Below are 20,294 nucleotides of genomic sequence, written 5' to 3' on the forward strand. Positions count from 1 at the left end.
CCCCGACTGCTCTACCTGGACGTGCTTCTCCCGCCGCTGGAAAACCCCGAGCCCAGCAACCTTAGCAGGTAAGAGAAGAAAAACGGATCTCTGTTGAGTCGTGCAACATGTTATGTACTGAATGAGGTTCTCTGTGTAACCCTGAAATAGCACCTCTATGGGAAGGAAAGCCCATAGAGCAGGGGTAGTCAAACTGCGGCCCTCCAGATGTCCATGGACTACAATTCCCAGAAGCCCCTGGCAGGGGCGTATGGGAATTGTAGTCCATGGGCATCTGGAGGGCCGCAGTTTGACTACCCCTGCCATAAAGTATTGCCATAAACTGGAAGCTAAATCGGGTTGGTGCTTGGAGGGGAGACCCCCCCAAGGCAGGCTCTGCAGAGGAAAGCAGCGCAAGACCCCCTCTGCCTGCTTCTCCCTTGCATGCGGCTCCTCTCTTCCCCGCTGAGCCACCGTCGCTGCAGTACCGCGGATCCCCGCCAGGGGCAACCGCGCGCCGCGTCTCTCCACCGCCGCCCGCCCTATCCGGCGGTCGGCGACGGAAGCGGCGCGCGGCCGCCATCTTGGCGCCGCGGCCGCCTCACGTGACGCGGGCGGCCGCCATCTTAGGCGCGGGCCTCCTCCTCCTGCTGGCGGGCATGCGCGGCGGCGTCGTCGTGGTAGCGGCCGAGGGGCGGGGCGTCGGGGCCAGCTGGCGGCGGCGGCGGCGGCTGAGGCAGGACCGAGGCCGGGGCCGGGCGGGCGGCAGCGGCGGCGATGGGGCAGTGCGGGATCACCTCGTCCAAGACGGTCCTCGTCTTCCTCAACCTCATCTTCTGGGTGAGCCTCGGACGGGGGGAGGAGGAGGAGGGGGCGCGCGCGACAGACCCCCCCTCTGGGTCATGTGACCCCCTTCCTCCTTGGGAGGGGGGAATGGGGGGGTCGACCCCCAACTTATGGGGGGGGGTCTTCGTCTTGGGTGACCTTCCCGCCCCTCACAGGGCACGTCTGGGTCTCCTGCAATAATTATTAGAATAGCTATCATTATTATTATTATTATTATTATTATTATTATTATTATTATTATTATTACATTGATTAGGTTGTGTCATTATTTATTTATTTATTTTGCATGCTGTGGTTGGGCTTTTATTTCTCTTTATTATTATGATATGATTTACATTCTATGCCAGGGGTAGTCAAAGTGCGGCCCTCCAGGTGTCCATGGACTACAATTCCCATGAGCCCATGCCAACATTCGCTGGCAGGGGGCTCCTGGGAATTGTAGTCCATGGACACCTGGAGGGCCGCAGTTTGACTACCCCTGTTCTATGCTGTGGTCGGGCTTCCTTTCTTGGGCTTGTTTTTGACCTTGTTTTTGTGCCTTTTGGGGCATTGTGCAGTCGGGTGGCACTCTTATTTGTGGTTATTTTTGTTGTTGTTCTCGCCTTCTTGTGTCCTTGTGGGGTCGGGGTTGGTAGGCCGGCAGGGCCAGCTCCGGGCGGCTGACAACAGGATCTTGAAAAACGTCTAGAAATGAATTTCTTCGTCTAGTCTAAGCAATTATTTAAAATCGTCGAAAAACTATGAGACGTGTTGGGTCTGCAGGTTTTTAAGGTTTTTATCATTTGCTTAGATTAGATTAGATGGGCTGTATGGTTTTATTATTTATTGCATTGCTGTATTAATTATTATTATCATTATCCCTATTACTTATTGTGGTGGTGTTTACTGTCACCTAGATGTCGTTTTGCTGTTTACCTATTGTATTGCTGCACTTATTTTTGTTTGTTCGGTTTCTGTATTGCCCTCCTCGGATTTATTGCATTGTGTTTATTGGTAGTCTAGTATTGTATTGTCACCTGCCCTTTCTCTTCCGGCTCAGGGCGGGATACATCTGAGTGAAACACCCAGAGGATAAAAATGTTTATAAACGCAAAGTACAGTAAATATTGTGTCCACACACCCTAGAGAAGCCCTTGTTCTCTTTTGTGGGTCCCTGGGGGTGGGGATTGAAGCCTCCCCTCCCTTTCCATCCTTTTATCTTCTCTCCCCCCCATAGTTGGGATGTGTCTTTCCCCCACCCTCCCTGCCTTTCAAATTTTTATGGGTGGGCTTGAAGCTTTTTGACTTCTCCCCCCACCCTAAAAAAAAGGATTGGGGACAGCATTAAAGCTGCCCCTTCTTTATGAATCTTTGAAGCTATTCTTCTCCCCCACCCCCATTATTTGGGGGCAGAATTGAAGCTGTCCCCCCCCTCCATAGATCATTTGAAGCTCTTTTCTCTTCCTTCCCTCCTTATAGATGAAGTTGAAATGTGTCCCCTACCCCCCCATCTTCAAATGGCTACGGGTGGGATCTAGCCTCTTTTGAATTTACCACCCGAATTATAACTGTTACGGGGAAATTTAAGCTTTTGCTCTCCTTCCCCCGCCCCCCTTCTTCTCAAAAGCTCTTGCTTTCTTGGGGAGGGGGCAAGGGCGGATTCTGCCCTGAGCTCAGAGTACATACATACAGTGATTTTGCAGCCGATTTTTTTTTAAAGCGATAATCGATCAACGCAGGGACATCCATCAGATTAGTCCGGCTGTCTAGGGTGCCTTCCAAGAGCAGGGTTGTAGGGGCGGGCCCCGCTCATTCACAAAAACCACACACGCAAAACCAGAGGCCCAGCTGCCTTCTCTAGTGACCCAGATTTGACAAAGATCGGGGAGGGGAGAGGCTGGGAGAACGAATGCAAGGGCTTTCCTCTCCCCCTCCCCCCCCCAATGAAGCCAAGCAAGATGTAAAGCCATCACTCCTAAAAGTCTTGCGCCAAAGGCACATCGATGCCAGCCTCTGCTGTGGCGGACGGACTGACGCCTCCCCGGAGCCCTGTCTGAAATGGATGTGGATTTCTGATCCATGGAGGGGAGGCTCTTTGCGTTTGCTTTCTGCAGTGGCCCAAGAGAGCCGCTGTCAGGTATGACCTAATCCACAGTGTGATTGGGCTTAAATGTGAAGCGGTGATCACAACGCTGGCCTCATCGTCTTTTTTTATCCACCCCCCCGCCCCTTCCCGCCCTTACATCTCCAGTCTTTGCTTTGTTTCCATCCCCCGCCTCCCAAAACTCCATCGTCGGTGCCTTGGGGTGGGGTAGGAGATTCCTGTTGTGGTGAATCTCAGTCGGCGAAGGAATTTGGACGGCTTAATAGCTGCGGGGCGCGTTTCGGCTCATCCTTTAAAGCAGATAAAACCCTCCAGGCCTTTAATCTGGCTCCCAAATGTTGCGCGGGCGTCTCTGGGGGAAGGGCAGGACGAGACGACGCGTTTGGGCCAAGGGAGAGCGTGATACGTCTGAACAGAGGTCGCAGGAACATGGGCATAACCCAAATAGCGGACAGAATGGTTTTTCTCTGCCCCCTCCTGATAACCTGGCTTTTGGGGAGCCTCCCCGAGTGGTTGAGGGTGTCCCAAAGGCAGTTGTGCAGTTTTAGCAGTTTAGAGATGTTGCCTTGCACAAAGCAGGGCTGTGTAGCAAGGGAGTGCTGTGGTTTCACACCTTTGCTGACAGAAAGGCGTGGAGAGCGTCCCCTATTTGGAATACCCACTGCTTTTCTCTCTGCTGCCCTTCCCAACTTTCTTCCTAGAGGCTGGTGTATTGGGGCGAAGAGTATTCATAGAATCAGAGGCTATGAAGACTCAAGGGGGGTGGCAGGTGACAGTGGGTGAGCGAGAGGGTTGTGAGTGTCCTGCCTAGTGCAGGGGGTTGGACTAGATGACCCAGGAGGTCCCTCCCGACTCTATGATTCTGTGACTCACTTTGAAACTGTCCTATTTTGATCCTGTTGCCCCTTAGGCCTTGGAAGCCAAACAGGGTCAGCCTTGGGTACTCTTTGGCTAGCAGAAAGAGGCAAGCAGTCTCCAAACATCTCTGTGCATCTCTTGACTTGGCAAACCCCTGTGGGGTCGCCCTAGCTGTGACTCGACGGCAAAAGGAAAGGGTTCAGATCCACCCGCCCGAATATTTTTTGCGGTCGCTGTGTCCACTATTCAGCCGGCGTTATGTAGGTTAGTAGAACAGCCATTCCGTAAAGCGGCAATGCAAACCTTGCACGTGAGATCGTCTTAAGCCGAGGAAATCCTTCTTAACACGGCCGGTGGCTCGCAGGGCACGGTTTTCCGGGCGGGCAGCTTGAGGTTCAAGTTACCGTAACGCCAGCCGTATTCAGAAGGCTCGGCTTTGTGAAGGGGCCGATCCTGGGATGCGGTAACACGATATTGAAAGCAGAAATAACGTTGCTATGAATATGAATTCGTCAGAACATCGGCCCAGAAGCCAGGTGGGCAGAAACCGACTCTTAAATATGAAGGCAGTTCCACAGAGGACCCGAAAAATGCTCAGCACAGGTGTCCCGCTTTCACCTTCTTGCTTTTTCCATGTTTCCCTGCAAACACCCTGAAAATAGGCAGGCTGCATCCGATACGGGCTTGCTGGTTTCCTGAACCCTATGAATTATTCCTACCATGGGAACCCGAGAGCCATGGCTAACGTTTCCTTCTGAAAGGACGAGGGAAATTGGAGCATCGCTGGAGAGTCTTGACTGCCAGTGGGGAGGGGGGGAGAAGATTGGCCCCTTAAAACAGGGGTAGTCAACGTGTGGTCCTCCAGATGTCCGTGAACTACAATTCCCATGAGCCCCTGCCAACGTTTGCTGGCAGGGGCTCATGGGAATTGTAGTTCGTGGACATCTGGAGGACCTCACGTTGACTACTCCTGCCTTAAAACACATTGGTTGAGGTTGGTCTCCTCTCTCACTTTAGGAAAACATATGGGTGTCTTCCTCTCGTCTCTACCTCCAGGGGGACTTTCAGGTGTATCTCTGCATTATCTGTCTAGTGCTTCCTGCGGCCGGGCGTCTTGGACGGGACGTTTCCCCGTCTGGTATGAAGCTGCTTTTGTTCCTGCGTAGCTTCCAAGAAATCTGGTAGGGCTGAAGTCAGTTCAGGTTACGGAGCCATGTGATACCGTCCCTTGCAAGAGAATGGGGGCATTGTTCAACTTGTCTTTCCCTTCTTCCCCCCCCTCCCTCTCTTGCTCCCCCCCTTACCTTTCTTTTCCATTCTCTCCCCCCTTCGCGGTCCTCCTACGCCCACACCATAGTTATTTTATCGCCAGCACACTTGAGTTCTTTCCCGGATAAAGATGCCTTTGTGCTTTTCTGCAGCCCCTATCCAAGGCTGATAACTCTGAGCCGTTTTCTCAATGCGACACGCTCCTAACTAGGCCATCGACCCTGGGAGGAAAGGTACGCGAGGAGAGAGGAGTGCTTGAAAAGGCTTGTTGTTTTGGAGGAGACCTTAACCATCTATAAATTTCCTCTGAGGACCTACCTCAGTGTCTGTTTGTCAGCCATGGCTAAGTAGTAGAGCACTCCAGGCAGGAAGGGATGGGAGAGGCCTTGATCTGGGACCCCGGCTCAGGGGCAGAGCCTCTGCTTGGCAGGCAGAAGGTCCCAGGTTCAATCCCCGGCATCTCAAAGGACCAGGCAGGAGGGGATGGGGAAGGCCTTGATCTGGGACCCTGGCTCAGGGGTAGAGCCTCCGCTTGGCAGGCAGGAGGTCCCAGGTTCAATCCCCGGCATCTCCAGTTAAAGGACCAGGCAGGAGGGGATGGGGAAGGCCTTGATCTGGGACCCTGCCTCAGGGGCAGAACCTCTGCTTGGCAGGCAGAAGGTCCCAGGTTCAATCCCCGGCATCTCCAGTTAAAGGACCAGGCAGGAGGGGATGGGGAAGGCCTTGATCTGGGACCCTGCCTCAGGGGCAGAACCTCTGCTTGGCAGGCAGGAGGTCCCAGGTTCAATCCCCGGCATCTCCAGTTAAAGGACCAGGCAGGAGGGGATGTGAGAGGCCTTAATCTGGGACCCTGGCTCAGGGGCAGAGCCTGTGCTTGGCAGGCAGGAGGTCCCAGGTTCAATCCCCGGCATCTCCAGTTAAAGGACCAGGCAGGAGGGGATGGGGAAGGCCTTGATCTGGGACCCTGGCTCAGGGGCAGAGCCTCTGCTTGGCAGGCAGGAGGTCCCAGGTTCAATCCCCGGCATCTCCAGTTAAAGGACCAGGCAGGAGGGGATGGGGAAGGCCTTGATCTGGGACCCTGCCTCAGGGGCAGAACCTCTGCTTGGCAGGCAGAAGGTCCCAGGTTCAATCCCCGGCATCTTTTATATTCAGTATAAGGCAATTGCATGGATTGATTCCCACTGCCTTGTTTGTCTTCCCCCTCCCCAGGGTTTTTAACCAAACCTCACAGATGTTCCCTGAAGAACTGAACCCCGGTTCTCAAGAGACTCATGCTGAAATAACCTTTGTTAGTCTTTATGTTGCTACTGGACTCCTGTGTAATACAGCCTAAAGTCAGGCTTAACTTTTAAATGTTCTCACTGGGGATGGATCTAAGCAGTGGTCATTCTGGCTCAGCCCACTTTTACTTTACCGGCACCTCCAGTGTCCCGCTGGTGTATTTATAAAGCAAAGATGCATACTTGGGATGCCTCGACCCTTGTGGCGCGGCTGGGTGTGGCCATGCGCCCTTAAGGACAGAAGTCCTTGATTCGACCAGAGCTGTGTGGCTGAGTCACAGGGCAATAGTTCTGGAGCGTCTCACACCCACCCACCCACCCTCTTGGTATCCCAATGGACAGTCTGCTTCCTACACACCTTTGACCTTTTCGAACAGGCTGTGCATTCAGAGAGAATCTCCCAGAACGGCTTGAGTCCCGAAAGCCGAAGGCCGATACTGCTTGTTATTTCGGGGTGACCATGGTTTTCCGTAGGTATTTATCACATCCCACAACTAGGGATCCATCTGCCTGTTTAATCTCCAATCTCGACCTATTTATCTCCTTCACGATGTCCCCCATCCCCCCGGAATTTAACCCAAGGACATAGTAACCTTCTGAGCCAAGCTTTACTTCCTGCTCGGATTTATCAAAATTCCTCATCACGCTGCATGCTGATGTTCTGCTCACCTGCATACCTATATGCAAATCAGCTCTCTTCCGACAGGGCTACAGTTGCGACCAGAAACGGTACCCCAAATTCTGACCTCCCTCCCCAAAAACATCAGCCAAGATTGACACCATATTGGACATCTGTCCTGCCCCTTATCGGAAAATTGGAACTCATCCTACGGCAAAATGTTTTCATATGTCAATTGCTGCTATTCTGTTGGTTTTCTATATGTGTTGTCGCCCTCCCTGAAACTGTGGGAAAGGGCGGGTTAAAAAAATCACAAGGCATTATTTGTGGGTTTGTTTATTTGTTTGGCTTGTCGTTGTTCTCATTGTTATATGCATGGACCAATACTCAAACAGGTTTTTTTATCGTGAATAACACTTTGTTGGTCTTAGAGGTGCTGTGGGTAATGCTGCAGCCGTCAAAGTCCCGTGAAATCTGATCAGGTTTTATGGGCAACTGGGACGGAGGGAGCTTATAGCTTCAGGAATGTTCACGGGGTGGGAAAAGGGAGGTCAGCTCTGCTTGGACACACACACACACACACACACACACACACACACCATGCTTCCCATTTCAGAAAGGTAGGCCTTGAGAGAAAACTGGGAACTCTTGTAAACGGGTATGATTAGCTGCTGTAGGGCAGGGCTAGTCAACCTGTGGTCCTCCAGATGTCCAAGGACTACAATTCCCATGAGCCCCTCCCAGCGTTTGCCGGACATCTGGAGGTCCACAGGTTGACTACCCCTGCCGTAGGGTAGTTCTGGCATTTGCAGCTGAGACCTTGGTGACACAGGTCTCTGGCCAAGCTCCCAGCAGCGGCCCCTGGCCTGTCTCCACTCCCTTTCAAGGGGGATGACCCGCTTGAGGGCAGCCCGTTTCCAAAGTCCAAAGACCCATTTGCCCTTTGGTTTCTTAGAAGGCAGCTTGTGGGTCGGCCCCTTACTAAACTTCGGGTTCCGTTGGCTCCTGTGGTAGGATTGGGGGCGGGGGCTGTAAAGAAATGAAATTAGCCTTAATTGGAAGCGTCATGGAACAAGCTGTCTCTCTCCTATCCCATTAAGAATTAATGTGCTTTTTCGAACTAGTGGGGGTTAGACTTTCAGGCTGACCGTGCATCCGCCCTGGTTCATGTTTCACTGAGGGTAAACATGAGCTGCATCGCAGCTGTGTCTAATACCAATGAGAGGAATGAGGATCTGTCGTTTTCTCTATGCATGAGCTATGCTTTTCATATTTTGGTGAGTGTGATTTTGAACCACCTTCATAGACTCATAATAGTCAGCAGGGACCTCCCGGGTCATCTAGTCCAACCCCCTGCAGAAGGCAGGAAATTCACAACTACCTGCCCACCCACAGCGACCCCAATTCCAGACCCAGATGATGCCTTTCTGCCCACCCATTTCACTTGGTCCATCCATGAAGGCCAAATTGCAAAGAACTCTTCAACCATGTTTTTATGTATTGAAAACGTGAATTAACCACCTTCCTCCCTCACGGAACTCAAGGCCGCTTGCAATATACATTTTAAAAATTACTCGAAAGGAAGACATGAGCAAGACAACCATTCTGAAAGCAGAGGAGAGGTCACAATTTATAACCTCCAATTAGGACCGCCAGTCTTTAAAAACCGAATCAGTCCAATGCGCTCCTATATAAACCTGTCTTCGGCCGCCTACGGGAGACCCACCTTCAGGGGACCAGGTATCCCTCCTTGGGGAGGTTATTCCCTAATCATTGGGCCACCACCAAAAAGGCCATCTCAGGTGTGATGAGCTTACCTGACTTCTTAGCCATCGGGAGGGGCCTCTCTGCGTGACCTCCTTTCTCAGCTCGGCCCACCTTGGAGAAAATGATCCTTGGGCTACCCCGGCCTCTGCCCATGCGGTGCTTGAGCAGACGCTTAAAGAATTCCCAGTTATAGCTGCATGACGCTGCTATACCTCGATATACCTCGATCCTTTAATGAATGAATGAAATCTTAATGAGCTCTAACCCGGTTCTCTGCGACCGACTCCAAGCAGTGCGGGAGGCAAAGTGAAGAAGCTGTTTTGCGCGCCATTAAAACACTACCGGGAAGGAGGCCCGTTAACCCACTTTTGCGTTTTTCCTTCCTGCTTCTTCCCGACGGCCATCTTGACGCCGTTGGTGGCGCGGGAGGCGACGCGGTTAGCGAGCTATTTCTGGGCCTCGTTGCTTGGCAACGGTTAATAATTACAGTGCTCCCCGTCTCTCCTTGGGTGGCGCGTGGCATCCAGAACGAGCCCAGTGCAAAATGTCAGGCCCTGCCGTTGTGTCCCGTCGTTCCATGAAATGCCTGTTCAGTTATGTTCCCCTGGCCACGGTTAACGTCCTGATGCAAGATCCCTGTCCCCTCCGACGTCAGGCTGAGTTTGGTTTGCGGCAAACCCGGTGTAGCCATCCTGGAGGAACGCAGCATTTTGGAACCATGTCTCCGGCCTGGTTCTACCTGGTTGCCCAGCAGAACGCCTTCCTGTCAGCGTTGCTTTGGCCGGTTATGCTGCGTATCAGCCTGCTAAATACAGATATGCAAAGGGAAGAGGCCCGTGTGGTTTGTTTGTGGATCTGTACACTTCAGACGGGGCGAGTGGAAAGCATATGTCAGCCCCGAAAGCTTTAGGGAGGATTTCTTTGCCAGACAGGAAGCACGCTCCCGGAGACGCGCTAATGACACGATGCCTACTAATTGCCGTCTGCTATTTGCCGTCAACAACGGGCACCACTGGGTGCGTAAGTGGCATGAAGCTCAAATTCAGGCGGGCGAAGAAATAGCCCCTCGTAATAAGACTACAGGGCTCGGGCCGAATAGGTCCCGGTTGTTTTAGGATTGGGTTCTCGTTTTGGCTCTCCGTAGCATGCATGTGTCGGACCAGCAGTGCATCCTACGCCTGTTCTCCGAGGCAGTGCTGCAGTGTGCTGCAGTCTCAGTGCAGTGAATTTGACACTTGGCCGCACACGGTGACTGCAGTGCTCGGGATCCCGAGCGCCTTGGCGAAATCTTGCACTGTAGGGACTGCCAGCTGTCTTGGGGGGGGAGGCTCAAAGCTGGTGGCGTCACGGCCCAGATGAAGAGAACCCACCCAGAGGGTGTGCTTTAACCTTTTGTGTTCCCAATAAGGCCTGAAAGGCAAGCCTGATGCCGGGGCAGGTTCAGAAGGACTGTTCTCTGTCTTGTTTGCTTTTAAAAGAACGCAGCAGAATTATGCTCAGACTCTTTATGGGTAAGCGAATTTGTTCTCCTGCTGTGCAAGGGCTTGCCCGCGCACAGTCCCACCCCACCGGGTCGTCTGCAGGAAGCTGGGCACATGACCTCCGCTGCAGTCGTGGCATGAAAGGACAACCCCTTTCACCCAACACCCTCTCCCTGCCCCAGTTTGGCCGAGAGATTGTTTACACGCACCAGAGCTCCCGCCCACCTTTTCCCGGCCCGCAGACACCAATGCGATTTTGGGAGGGCCTGGATAGCGGAACGAGGAGAGCCAATAGCGAGCTCTGCCCGCTTTCTGAGACCTCGGAGGGCACCATGGTGCCCGCGGTCACCGCGTTGAGGAAACCTGCTTGGCATCTAGGTGCATGCAGTGGCAATCTGAATAACATTCCATATGGTGAGGCTGACCCCGTGCAGTCAACTATACTCGGGAAGAAGGCAGAGATCCGGTTGACCTGTGCTTCTAGTTGGCCCCACTGCCTCGAATACGCCTTGCTCCGTCTAGGGAAAAGGAAAGAGGTCTCTCAAGCGATTAGCCAGACTCGCTTGCAGTGTGCTGTTTGGAGCCAGGGGTTAAATAAGGCTTGCTAACGATCCACGCGGGCGATGCAGACCCCGCGCTCCCTAAGACATTGCCAAAGCTGGCGTGGAAAATAAATTGCTTAGGTAAAGCCTGCATACCGGGTGGAGGCAGTAAATAAAGCTCTTTTGGCTGGCCCTTGGTGCTTGAATTCCCATGGTCTGGAGTTCCTGATGTGTAATTTAGCTTTAAAAGGCAGCTGTAATCCCTCCCCCCTCCCCCCAGCGGCTTTAAGCAGAGCAAAGGAAAGCAGGAATATTCATTAAGTCTGTATTTCTATCTTTTGAGTCCGTATGCTCAGGGCAGCTCACCTCCAAACCATGTACCTTTCTTCTCCCTTCCTGTCCATTTTCACCCCCCTGCCCCCAGTTGCTTTCCAAAACTTAAATAGTGTCTACCCTTTAATTCTCAGAAGAGGTGTGCATTCGGATAATCTGAGCCGGAGAAAATACTTTATCGCTATTTGGGGGGGAAGCCAGATTTTAAAATATTTGGTGTGCATGTGGGGTGGGGGGGGGGGAAGGTGCTATCCCAGGTGATTGGCCTGAAAAATCCTAAAAATATTCAGGATTTTTCAGGACCTCAAGAGAGCCACAGTGCATTAAAGGGCCCTCAGTCCCTTTAAACGCCTTCGGAGGGAACTGCCTCGCGTGTGAATGCAAGGATGAAAGCGGTCCAACCATCTGATGCTATAAACTGTATATTTGGGGGGGGGGGATTTGTATGTGCTCAGTGCAAACGCAGAGCCCCCCTGTAGGGGGGTCAGTTAGTGGGCATCAGCGTTGATTCCGGTTTTGCCTCGGCAGGCGGCAGCGGGCATCCTGTGCTACGTGGGCGCCTACGTCTTCATCACGTACGACGACTACGACCACTTCTTTGAGGACGTCTACACGCTCATCCCTGCCGTGGTCATCATAGCTGTGGGCACGCTCCTCTTCCTCATCGGCCTCATCGGCTGCTGCGCCACCATCCGAGAGAGCCGCTGCGGGCTGGCCACGGTAAGCGGGCACCACTGCTCGGAGAGGCCCTTGGGGGTTGCCGTCCAGATAACAGCTCGCTTGTGGCCCATCCCACCCCCTCCCCAGCATCTCCAGTTAAAGGACCAGGCAGGAGGGGATGGGAAAGGCCTTGATCTGGGACCCTGGCTCAGGGGCAGAGCCTCTGCTTGGCAGGCAGGAGGTCCCAGGTTCAATCCCCGGCATCTCCAGTTAAAGGACCAGGCAGGAGGGGATGGGAGAGGCCTTGATCTGGGACCCTGGCTCAGGGGCAGAGCCTCTGCTTGGCAGGCAGGAGGTCCCAGGTCCAATCCCCGGCATCTCCAGTTAAAGGACCAGGCAGGAGGGGATGGGGAAGGCCTTGATCTGGGACCCTGGCTCAGGGGCAGAGCCTCTGCTTGGCAGGCAGGAGGTCCCAGGTTCAATCCCCGGCATCTCCAGTTAAAGGACCAGGCAGGAGGGGATGGGAAAGGCCTTGATCTGGGACCCTGGCTCAGGGGCAGAGCCTCTGCTTGGCAGGCAGGAGGTCCCAGGTTCAATCCCCGGCATCTCCAGTTAAAGGACCAGGCAGGAGGGGATGGGGAAGGCCTTGATCTGGGACCCTGGCTCAGGGGCAAAGCCTCTGCTTGGCAGGCAGGGGGTCCCAGGTTCAATCCCCGGCATCTCCAATTAAAGGACCAGGCAGGAGGGGATGGAAAAGGCCATGAACTGGGACCCTGGCTTAGGGGCAGAGCCTCTGCTTGGCAGACAGAAGGTCCCAGGTTCAATCCCCAGCATCTCTAGTTTGCCATGGCGTTGCCCCTCAAAACCTGTGCTTGAGTCTCGACTGGGTCTTTTGAGCACTTTGAATCAGGGGCTGCATCTACTCAAATAACTACTTGACAAGATAACATGCTGGGGTTGTGTGTTCCGTGGTACCCAAATATCTTTATTAGGGAAAGCGATTGGAAGCCTCTTTGAGACTTCTTTGCGTAGCGAAAAGGAGGGTAGAAAAACCCACTCTTCATCTTTTTCTATCCTGGCATGACCAATAAGCAGAACGGCTATATTTATTCACGTTCCCCGGCTGCCTTTAAAACCTGTGTCCTTTTCCCCTCACGCCTGCAGTTTGTGCTCATCCTCCTGCTGGTTTTCGTCACCGAAGTGGTAGTCGTGGTCCTGGGCTACATCTACAGAGCGAAGGTAAATCGGTCGGTCTCTCTTCCCCAGCCTGTTTGGAATATAAACCTTGTACCCGAGGCGAGAGAAATTGGAGGCGGCTGCCGGGTTGGAATTACAGGAGTAAAAAATCAAGTGGCACGCTTGCAGAGGGAAGGGACTAGAAGTGTTTAAAGAGAGAAAGAACCAGGCACGAGTAACGTCGGGAAGCCAAGAAGCAGGGTCATGGGCAGAGGATGGATTACCCCTTTGGACCTGCCTGCTCTTTTTAAAGCCATTCTTTTTCCTGGCGTGACACAACCTTCCTTTGTTAGGTTTTGGGCTCTCCTCCTTGTTTTGGGCTGGCTTCAAAGAGCTGAGATGAGTTTGAAAATAGACAGATTTATTTCAAACGTGTTATCTTTTTAGGTTTGTATTTCAAACGTGTTAGCTTAGGGCTGATCCTGCATAGAGCAGGGGGTTGGACTAGATGGCCTGTATGGCCCCTTCCAACTCTAGGATTCTAGGATTCTATCTTAAGAACATCAAGGGACAGGAGCAGACCGGTTCCTCTGGCGGGCCAACAACAGGGCAGGGGGGCCGAGGACTTCATGACATCCCCCGGACATCCCTTTCTCCTGAGGCTTCAAAACTTGGTGGCGCTGCATTTACTTCAGAGCAGATCCCCAGCGCGGGTCACGAAGCCTCTGAAAACGCCAGCCCCTCCCTAATTGGCCGCCCCGTCCCTTCCCTTTGCTCTCTTTTGGGGAACTCAGATCTGACCCTGGAAACCGTCTCTCCCACGTCGTACCTTAGGCAGGATTGCCTCCCTTCACAGCACGTACCTGCCGATCACATGAAACACATCCCTAACGATGTCCACCTTTGAGATTTCACCTTTTCTTCCCCCCCCCCTCTTGAATCAGGTGGAAGCTGAAGTCAACCACAGCATTACAAAAGTGTACGATGGGTACAATGGGACAAACCCAGACGCCGCCAGCCGTGCCATCGACTACGTGCAGAGACAGGTGAGGACGGAGGCGCTCCTGCCCACCTGCGCCGTGCCAACCTCAGCCCCCCGGTGGTCTGAGGCAGGGGCTCTCCCATTCCCTACGCCCTGGGGTCCCCAACAGAGGGCACCACGGCGCACGGCCACACCTTTCCCTCCCCCCGCTTTTAGGAAATGGAGTGGGGCCAGGCGAAGCAGGGCTTTCTGATCAGCCCCTGGACTTTGGTTGGCATGTTTAGATTTCTGCAAAGCCAAGGATGACCTTTCTTCTTCCCCCCTTCCTCCCCCCCCCCCCCCCCAATTCAGTTGCACTGCTGCGGGATCCACGACTACACAGACTGGAGGACAACGAGCTGGTTCAAAGAGACGAAAAACAACAGCGTGCCCTTGAGCTGCTGCAAAGCCAGCGTCAGCAACTGCACGGGGAGCCTGGCTCACCCCGGAGACCTTTATGGCGAGGTGGGTCCCTTTCTGGCTTTCGGCTCGGCACGGGGGCGGGGGGGGGGAGTGGTTGCTCCACGAACTCAGCGGGGATTTGAACCCTGGTTTTGCGGGAACCGCCATTCTGCTCTCCGCCCCGCCTTGGGTGAGACAGATAGATGCTTGTTGGCATATAGGGTTGAGAGAGTGCTGCATACTGCAGGGGGTTGGACTAGATCAGGGGTGGTCAACCTGTGGTCCTCCAGATGTGCATGGACTACAATTCCCATGAGCCCCGGCCAGCGTTTGCTGGCAGGGGCTCGTGGGAATTGTAGTCCATGCACATCTGGAGGACCACAGGTTGACCACCGCTGAACTAGATGACCCATGAGGTCCCTTCCAACTCTGTGATTCTATATGTCTGACTGGATCTGCTATTCAATTCAGGCTGGGACCGATTGGTCAGAGGCCACCTTGCGAATTCCGTAGTGGAGCCGGGATTGGAACCCGAGTCTCCCTTCCTCCAGTCCCTGCCCCTTAGCGGTCCCCGGTGGCCGGTGCATTGCCCCCCGCCTCTTCTTCGCGAAGAACAGACTTTCCCCCGCGTGCCGTGAAACCGGATTGCCCTCGGCCGTTTTGCTGACGGGCCTGTTTCCTTTACAGGGCTGCGAGGCCCTCGTGGTGAAGAAGCTGCAGGAGATCATGATGTACGTTATTTGGGCCGCGCTGGGTTTTGCCGCCATCCAGGTAGGAAGTGTGGATCGCCACATGGCGAGCATCCCGACGCATAAACACGCTTAAAACAGTGTCTGAATTTATAGAACCCATCAGTGTGGTTTTGCTGCTGTTAGGGGTGAAGGACAGACGCTTTCCCAGTTGTGAACAGAAGTCCTTAAAAGAGCCAAGTCTGCACAACTGGGAAAGCGTCTGCCCTTTATCACTAACCTTAACATTTTTATTCCCCTTCTGTTTTTGTGGACGGCAGTCGAACCCACAGAACTGATTAAATCGGCTTGTTGTCCCAGCAAGGCATTACCTGTTTGTGCTAAAGATATTCTACATATTTTCATGAGACTGCTTGCTAGTTAACTGCTAATTCGTTCTCTCATATATGTACCGATTTCTGTTTCATTGTCCAAGGATGCACACACACGCGTGAAAGCTCACACCTCGATTCAAACCTTGTTGGTCTTAAAGTTGCCGCTGGACTCAAATTTTGCTCGTTTAAGGAGCTGTGAATCACACGAACGGCTTGAAATTCAGACCTGCTAGAAAGCTGGGGGGAAAACAAGTGTCCAGGTTTAAATTCCTCCTCCAGTCCCCTTGGGTTCCTTCAGTGAGATTTCTCAAAATCCTTCATTTCTAGTTCTGACATTCCAGTGGGAGCCAGCCCCCTTTTTGGCTGGTGTCTTAAAGCACCCCTGAGACAATGTGAAGTCTTTCAGGAGAGCCAGCATTGCTTTAGGATGCTTAGGGCTAATCCTGCGTTGAGCAGGGGGTTGGACTAGATGGCCTGTATGGCCCCTTCCAACTCTATGATTCTAGGATTCTATGAGTAGGGGGTTGGACTAGATGGCCTGTATGGCCCCTTCCAACTCTATGATTCTATGAGCCATTCCACTGTGTGTTTGTGTTTTGGGTGCCATTCAGGTAAGGCCATCGGGGTTTTTAAAAACCAAGAATTAAGCAGGTCGTCTCTTAAACACTGTGATTTTGTTTTCCTCTTTCTGTTTTTCCCATCATCGAAATGGGAAGCAGGGCCAGCCCTGCTTAGCTGATAAGACCCGACTCCCCTGGGCTTTCCGGATCAGGCCACGGTCTACATCTGCCTCTCCTTTTTCAGTTTCCTGTCTGAGCCGGAGCGTGTGCACCAGTCAGAATGTTTACCTTTGCAAAGAAAGTTCATGTCGCTCCAGCTCTGACACAACTTAAATACACAAACCGTGCACTTCCGGAGGCACGCTCACACCACTTCTTGGAAAAGCCATGTAAATAGCAGGCCGGGCAAGTTTCAGGACAGGGCGTTGGCTGCTTCTAACACAGTAACCGACCACCCCTTCTGCGGGTTGTTGGCAGAGTCTGGGGGGCATCAAAAGATCTCCCCCCCCACTCTGTAAATCTTCCCTTCCACCTTGGGTGGAGTCGCCAGCTTCAGGTTGGGAAATACCTCAAGATATTTGGTGGGGGGAGGTGGACTACATTATTTCCTGTTGTGAGAATTTAGGAGCAGACCACAGGACCTGTTTTTTTTTTCTCATGGGGAATAATGGGGGTCGTATAGGGGCAGCCTCTTTGGGTGCCCCTAATATTGGACCCCCTAGTCCAGTCTTCCTGCAACCTGGGGATTCTTTGGAGGAGAGGCTCCTGCAGGAGCACGGTAAGATCGGTGCCTCTACTTCAAACTCCCTCCCCCCCCCCCCACACACACACACATACACACCCAGATCCTGGAAAAGAAAAAAGGGGAAATTCCCATAGACTTCAATCGATTTGGTTTCAATCAAATCAATCCCACCAAATCCAAAAAAAACATCCAGATTTCTCTTCCCTTGCATATCCTTAGACCTTCTGGGCTTGTGTCTCACGCCTCCAGCATGCCATGGATTGTGGGGGGTGTACAGCCCCACACACATGACCTGTGACCCACTTTGGTTAGTTCCGAGCGTGAGCCGGACTTCAGCTATTTGCTCAGTTGTGCGTTGGCAAGGAAAGAAACAGCTGATAAGGTTGGACTTACTGCTCTACCGGCAGGAAGCGTCGGCTCACCAAGGCACAGAGAAGTCGAAAGGTTAATGGGAGCTCAGTTGGAATTAAATATTTGAGTTTCAATTCCGCTATCGTTTCCCGCACCGACAGTCAAACCTGGGAGGTTTTATTTACCTTCTTGTAGCTCCAAGAAAGCTTTTGTTACTGAACTGGTATTCAAAAAGGAGACCGATAAAATAAATATGGATATATTTTAGAAGAGGCAGTGTTGAACAATACGAAACAGATTACGGTGGGGGAAAGCCATGCCGTAACTTGTCAGAATTCTAGACTTGTAGACGAGAAAACTTCTCTTTCGGAAAGTTGAAGCAAAAGCATCCAGCAAGGAAATAGGCAGAACTGGGGTTGCACACCGGGAATCACATCTAAAAGGTGATGACTCTGGATCCAGGATGAGACTAAGCATTCAGCTGATCAGGGTGCCAGGCACGCGACAAGCAAAATAAGGCAAAGGGAGTCCAGCCTCCCCACCGCATGTTGTGGGAAGCAGAGGCAATAAGGAGGTGCATGGCCTTGAGGAGTGAAAGGAGCCAGCATAGCATAGACCAGACAAAATGGACAGCTTCATGCATCAATCATGGCAGCCCATTAAACCACATGGCAGAATGCCTAGGACCCTGACATCAGAATTGTGGTAATCCTTTGAGGCAGGAGATATTCGGAGGTGGTTTGCCGTTGCCCTGGACTTCCTCGGTGGTCTCCCATCCAAGTATTGATCGGGGGATCTACCCTGCTTAACTTCTAAGATCCTGTGAGATCAGGGTAGCCTGGACCAGCCAGATCGCTACGATACGGTGGTGGTGAAATAGTGCATTTTCCGCAATCCATACAGAAAGACTGTACAAAGAATCCAGCATTGAGGCAGTGAAGTTCCAAGTTTTTAGCTTCTTGGGGGTCACTTTTGACATGCGGGGTCCACTGAACGCTCAGGGGAAGGCCTCGGCCTCTCCGCCCTGCTGCTGGCTCTCCAGAGGAACCGGTTGGCCCCTGTGTGAAACAGGATGCTGGACTAGAAGGACTATTTGATCTGACCCAGCAGGACTCTTCTGCGGTTCTCATAATGGCCTCGGCCCCTCTGCCCAATTGTTGGCCCTGCAGAGGAACTGGCTGGCCCCTGGGTGAGACGAGATGCTAGACTAGATGGACCATTTGACTGACCCAGCAGGGCTCCTCTGAGGCTCTTAGGAAGGCCTCGGCCGCTCTGCCCTGTGGCTGGCCCTCCGGGGGAGCCGTTCGGCCTCTGTGAGACAGGATGCTAGACTAGACGGACCCCTGCTCTGACCCAGCGAGGCTCTTCTTATGACCGAACGCCTGATGCCCTTGCTCCTCCCGTGTGTGTGTGTGTTCAGCTTTTGCTTCTCTTCTCTTCTCCCACCCCCGCAGCTCCTGGGCATGCTCTGCGCCTGCATTGTCCTCTGCCGGAGGAGTAGAGACCCCGCTTACGAACTGCTCATCAGCGGAGGGACCTACGCGTAGGAGAAGCTCGCCGAACCTAAACTTGAATCCCCGTTTGTCCTCCGCTCGGGAAAAGGTGGCTCGGTTGGGTCCATCGCGAGCCCGTGGCCGTCAGTTTGGTGAAGCGAGCTGAGACAGGAAGTGCGGACACTGATGAATGGGCAAGAACGTCGCTACCCTTAACCCCCCCTCCCCATAGTCCTGTGACACCCCCCCTCCCCGTCTATTTTAGCCAGCTGTCTGTATGTTTCAAGTAACCCAATAAACAGTAAATTTGGAACCACTGACACAAAAGAAAGAGAGAGAGAGAGAGAGAGAGAGAGAGAGAGAGAGAGAGAGAGAGCAGCGTGATGTAAGAATTGTAGTTTGTGTAGCCTGGACTTGGTAAATTGCCTCCGGGCCCTTCCAGTCTTTGCCGCAAGGGCCAAAAAGTCACGCATTTCCGTTTAGCAGCGCCCCGCGTTCTTGCCCGCCACCAGCGTGTCCGTTTCCGCCGAGCGTTCCGAGCGACGCCACAAAACTGCTACTCGCCGACATTTTTAAAATCGCACGAAGCTCATCCCTCGACTTTCGTTAAAAAAAAAATAATAATAATACAAAACGACTTCGAACGAGCAAATCTTCCGGCGCCTCTTTTTGTTTTAAAGTACAGGCTGGCTTTTCAGGAGTATCATGTATGCACTACTGTTCTATACTGAGTATTTCCGGGTTTGTTTTGTTTTTTCTTCTTTTCTTTTCTACGAGGAGCTGTTTTAATGTGTCGAGTGAACCGTTCTTGTAGAGTAGCAGCTACAACAAACACGAGTAGTACGTGCAGGTGAATTGTGTAAATAGAAGAACCTGATTAAATAAATCTACATCTCTCTCCAAACTCTGATTGTGGCTTAACCTGGCTCGTTGTTGGTTTTTTCTGAGCGCTTGGCAAAATAAAACGACTTCCGTGCGGAAGATCTCACCTTTGACCTTCCCAGGTAAGCTTCCAACTGTTAACCCCCAAAGTCTAGCTGGGGGGGGGGGTCTGGTTTCGGCTTAGTTTATGGTCGAATAGCTCATCGGCCGTACGCCTAAAACTTCAGGGATTTTTTTAAAAGGTGTGCCACATCAGCAACGCTGACCGGACATAACCTGCCCCGACACAATCTTGAATCGCTCGGTATCAGAACAGGGTAAGTATTTCCGCATCCCTTTTCTCAAGCATTTATCTCTTCCGGCTTCATATTTTGGACAGTGGAAGAAAACTTGAAATATCGAGTCAGGTTCTGCCATTTGGGAGTCATGAAGCCACTGGTTTGCGGGTATTTTGAGAAAACGCCCCTTCCATTTGGAGACCGGCAACCCAAGGGTTGACCTGCTTTGCACACAGATTCCCCAAGTGCCCTTGGCCCTCCAGTGCCCTCTGCGCTCGACCCACGCCCTGTTTCTCCCTGCCCTTCCCTCCCCCTGCCTACAAGCCCTCTCACTCTGGATTTTCCCGATGGGGTCGAGGGGCACCTGCCGTTTCCCCATTCAGAGGAGGCGGCCGTTCTCACGTCCGCCGGCGCGTCGCGGGGGTCCCCCTTGAAAGGGAGGAGGTCGGAGGTCGCCACTTTCCCAAGCGGCCTCCCGCACCATCCTCCACGCGGACGGCAGATACCCGCAGCCTGGGGAGGAAGAAAAGGATCCCCCCCCCGCCCCCAAAGCCCAAATCCACCCGGCTCGCCCGCCGTCCGTCAAATCTGATTTACCAAAGCCGA

The 20,294-nt window shown here is 52.9% G+C and overlaps 1 protein-coding gene across 1 annotated transcript; it reads left to right on the forward strand.

The window, feature by feature from the left end:
• The first annotated feature begins 627 nt into the window (after positions 1-627).
• On the forward strand, positions 628-19,438 carry TSPAN3 (tetraspanin 3). The gene is made up of 7 exons (XM_077317621.1): positions 628-819; positions 11,586-11,777; positions 12,882-12,956; positions 13,838-13,939; positions 14,227-14,379; positions 15,004-15,087; positions 18,490-19,438. Exons 1-7 carry the CDS (start codon positions 757-759, stop codon positions 18,580-18,582), a joined length of 762 nt encoding a protein of 253 aa, XP_077173736.1. The 5' UTR covers positions 628-756; the 3' UTR covers positions 18,583-19,438.
• Positions 19,439-20,294: the final 856 nt, after the last annotated feature.

The sequence above is a fragment of the Paroedura picta genome, chromosome 18 (assembly GCF_049243985.1).
Source record: "Paroedura picta isolate Pp20150507F chromosome 18, Ppicta_v3.0, whole genome shotgun sequence".
Taxonomy (NCBI): Eukaryota; Metazoa; Chordata; class Lepidosauria; order Squamata; family Gekkonidae; genus Paroedura; species Paroedura picta.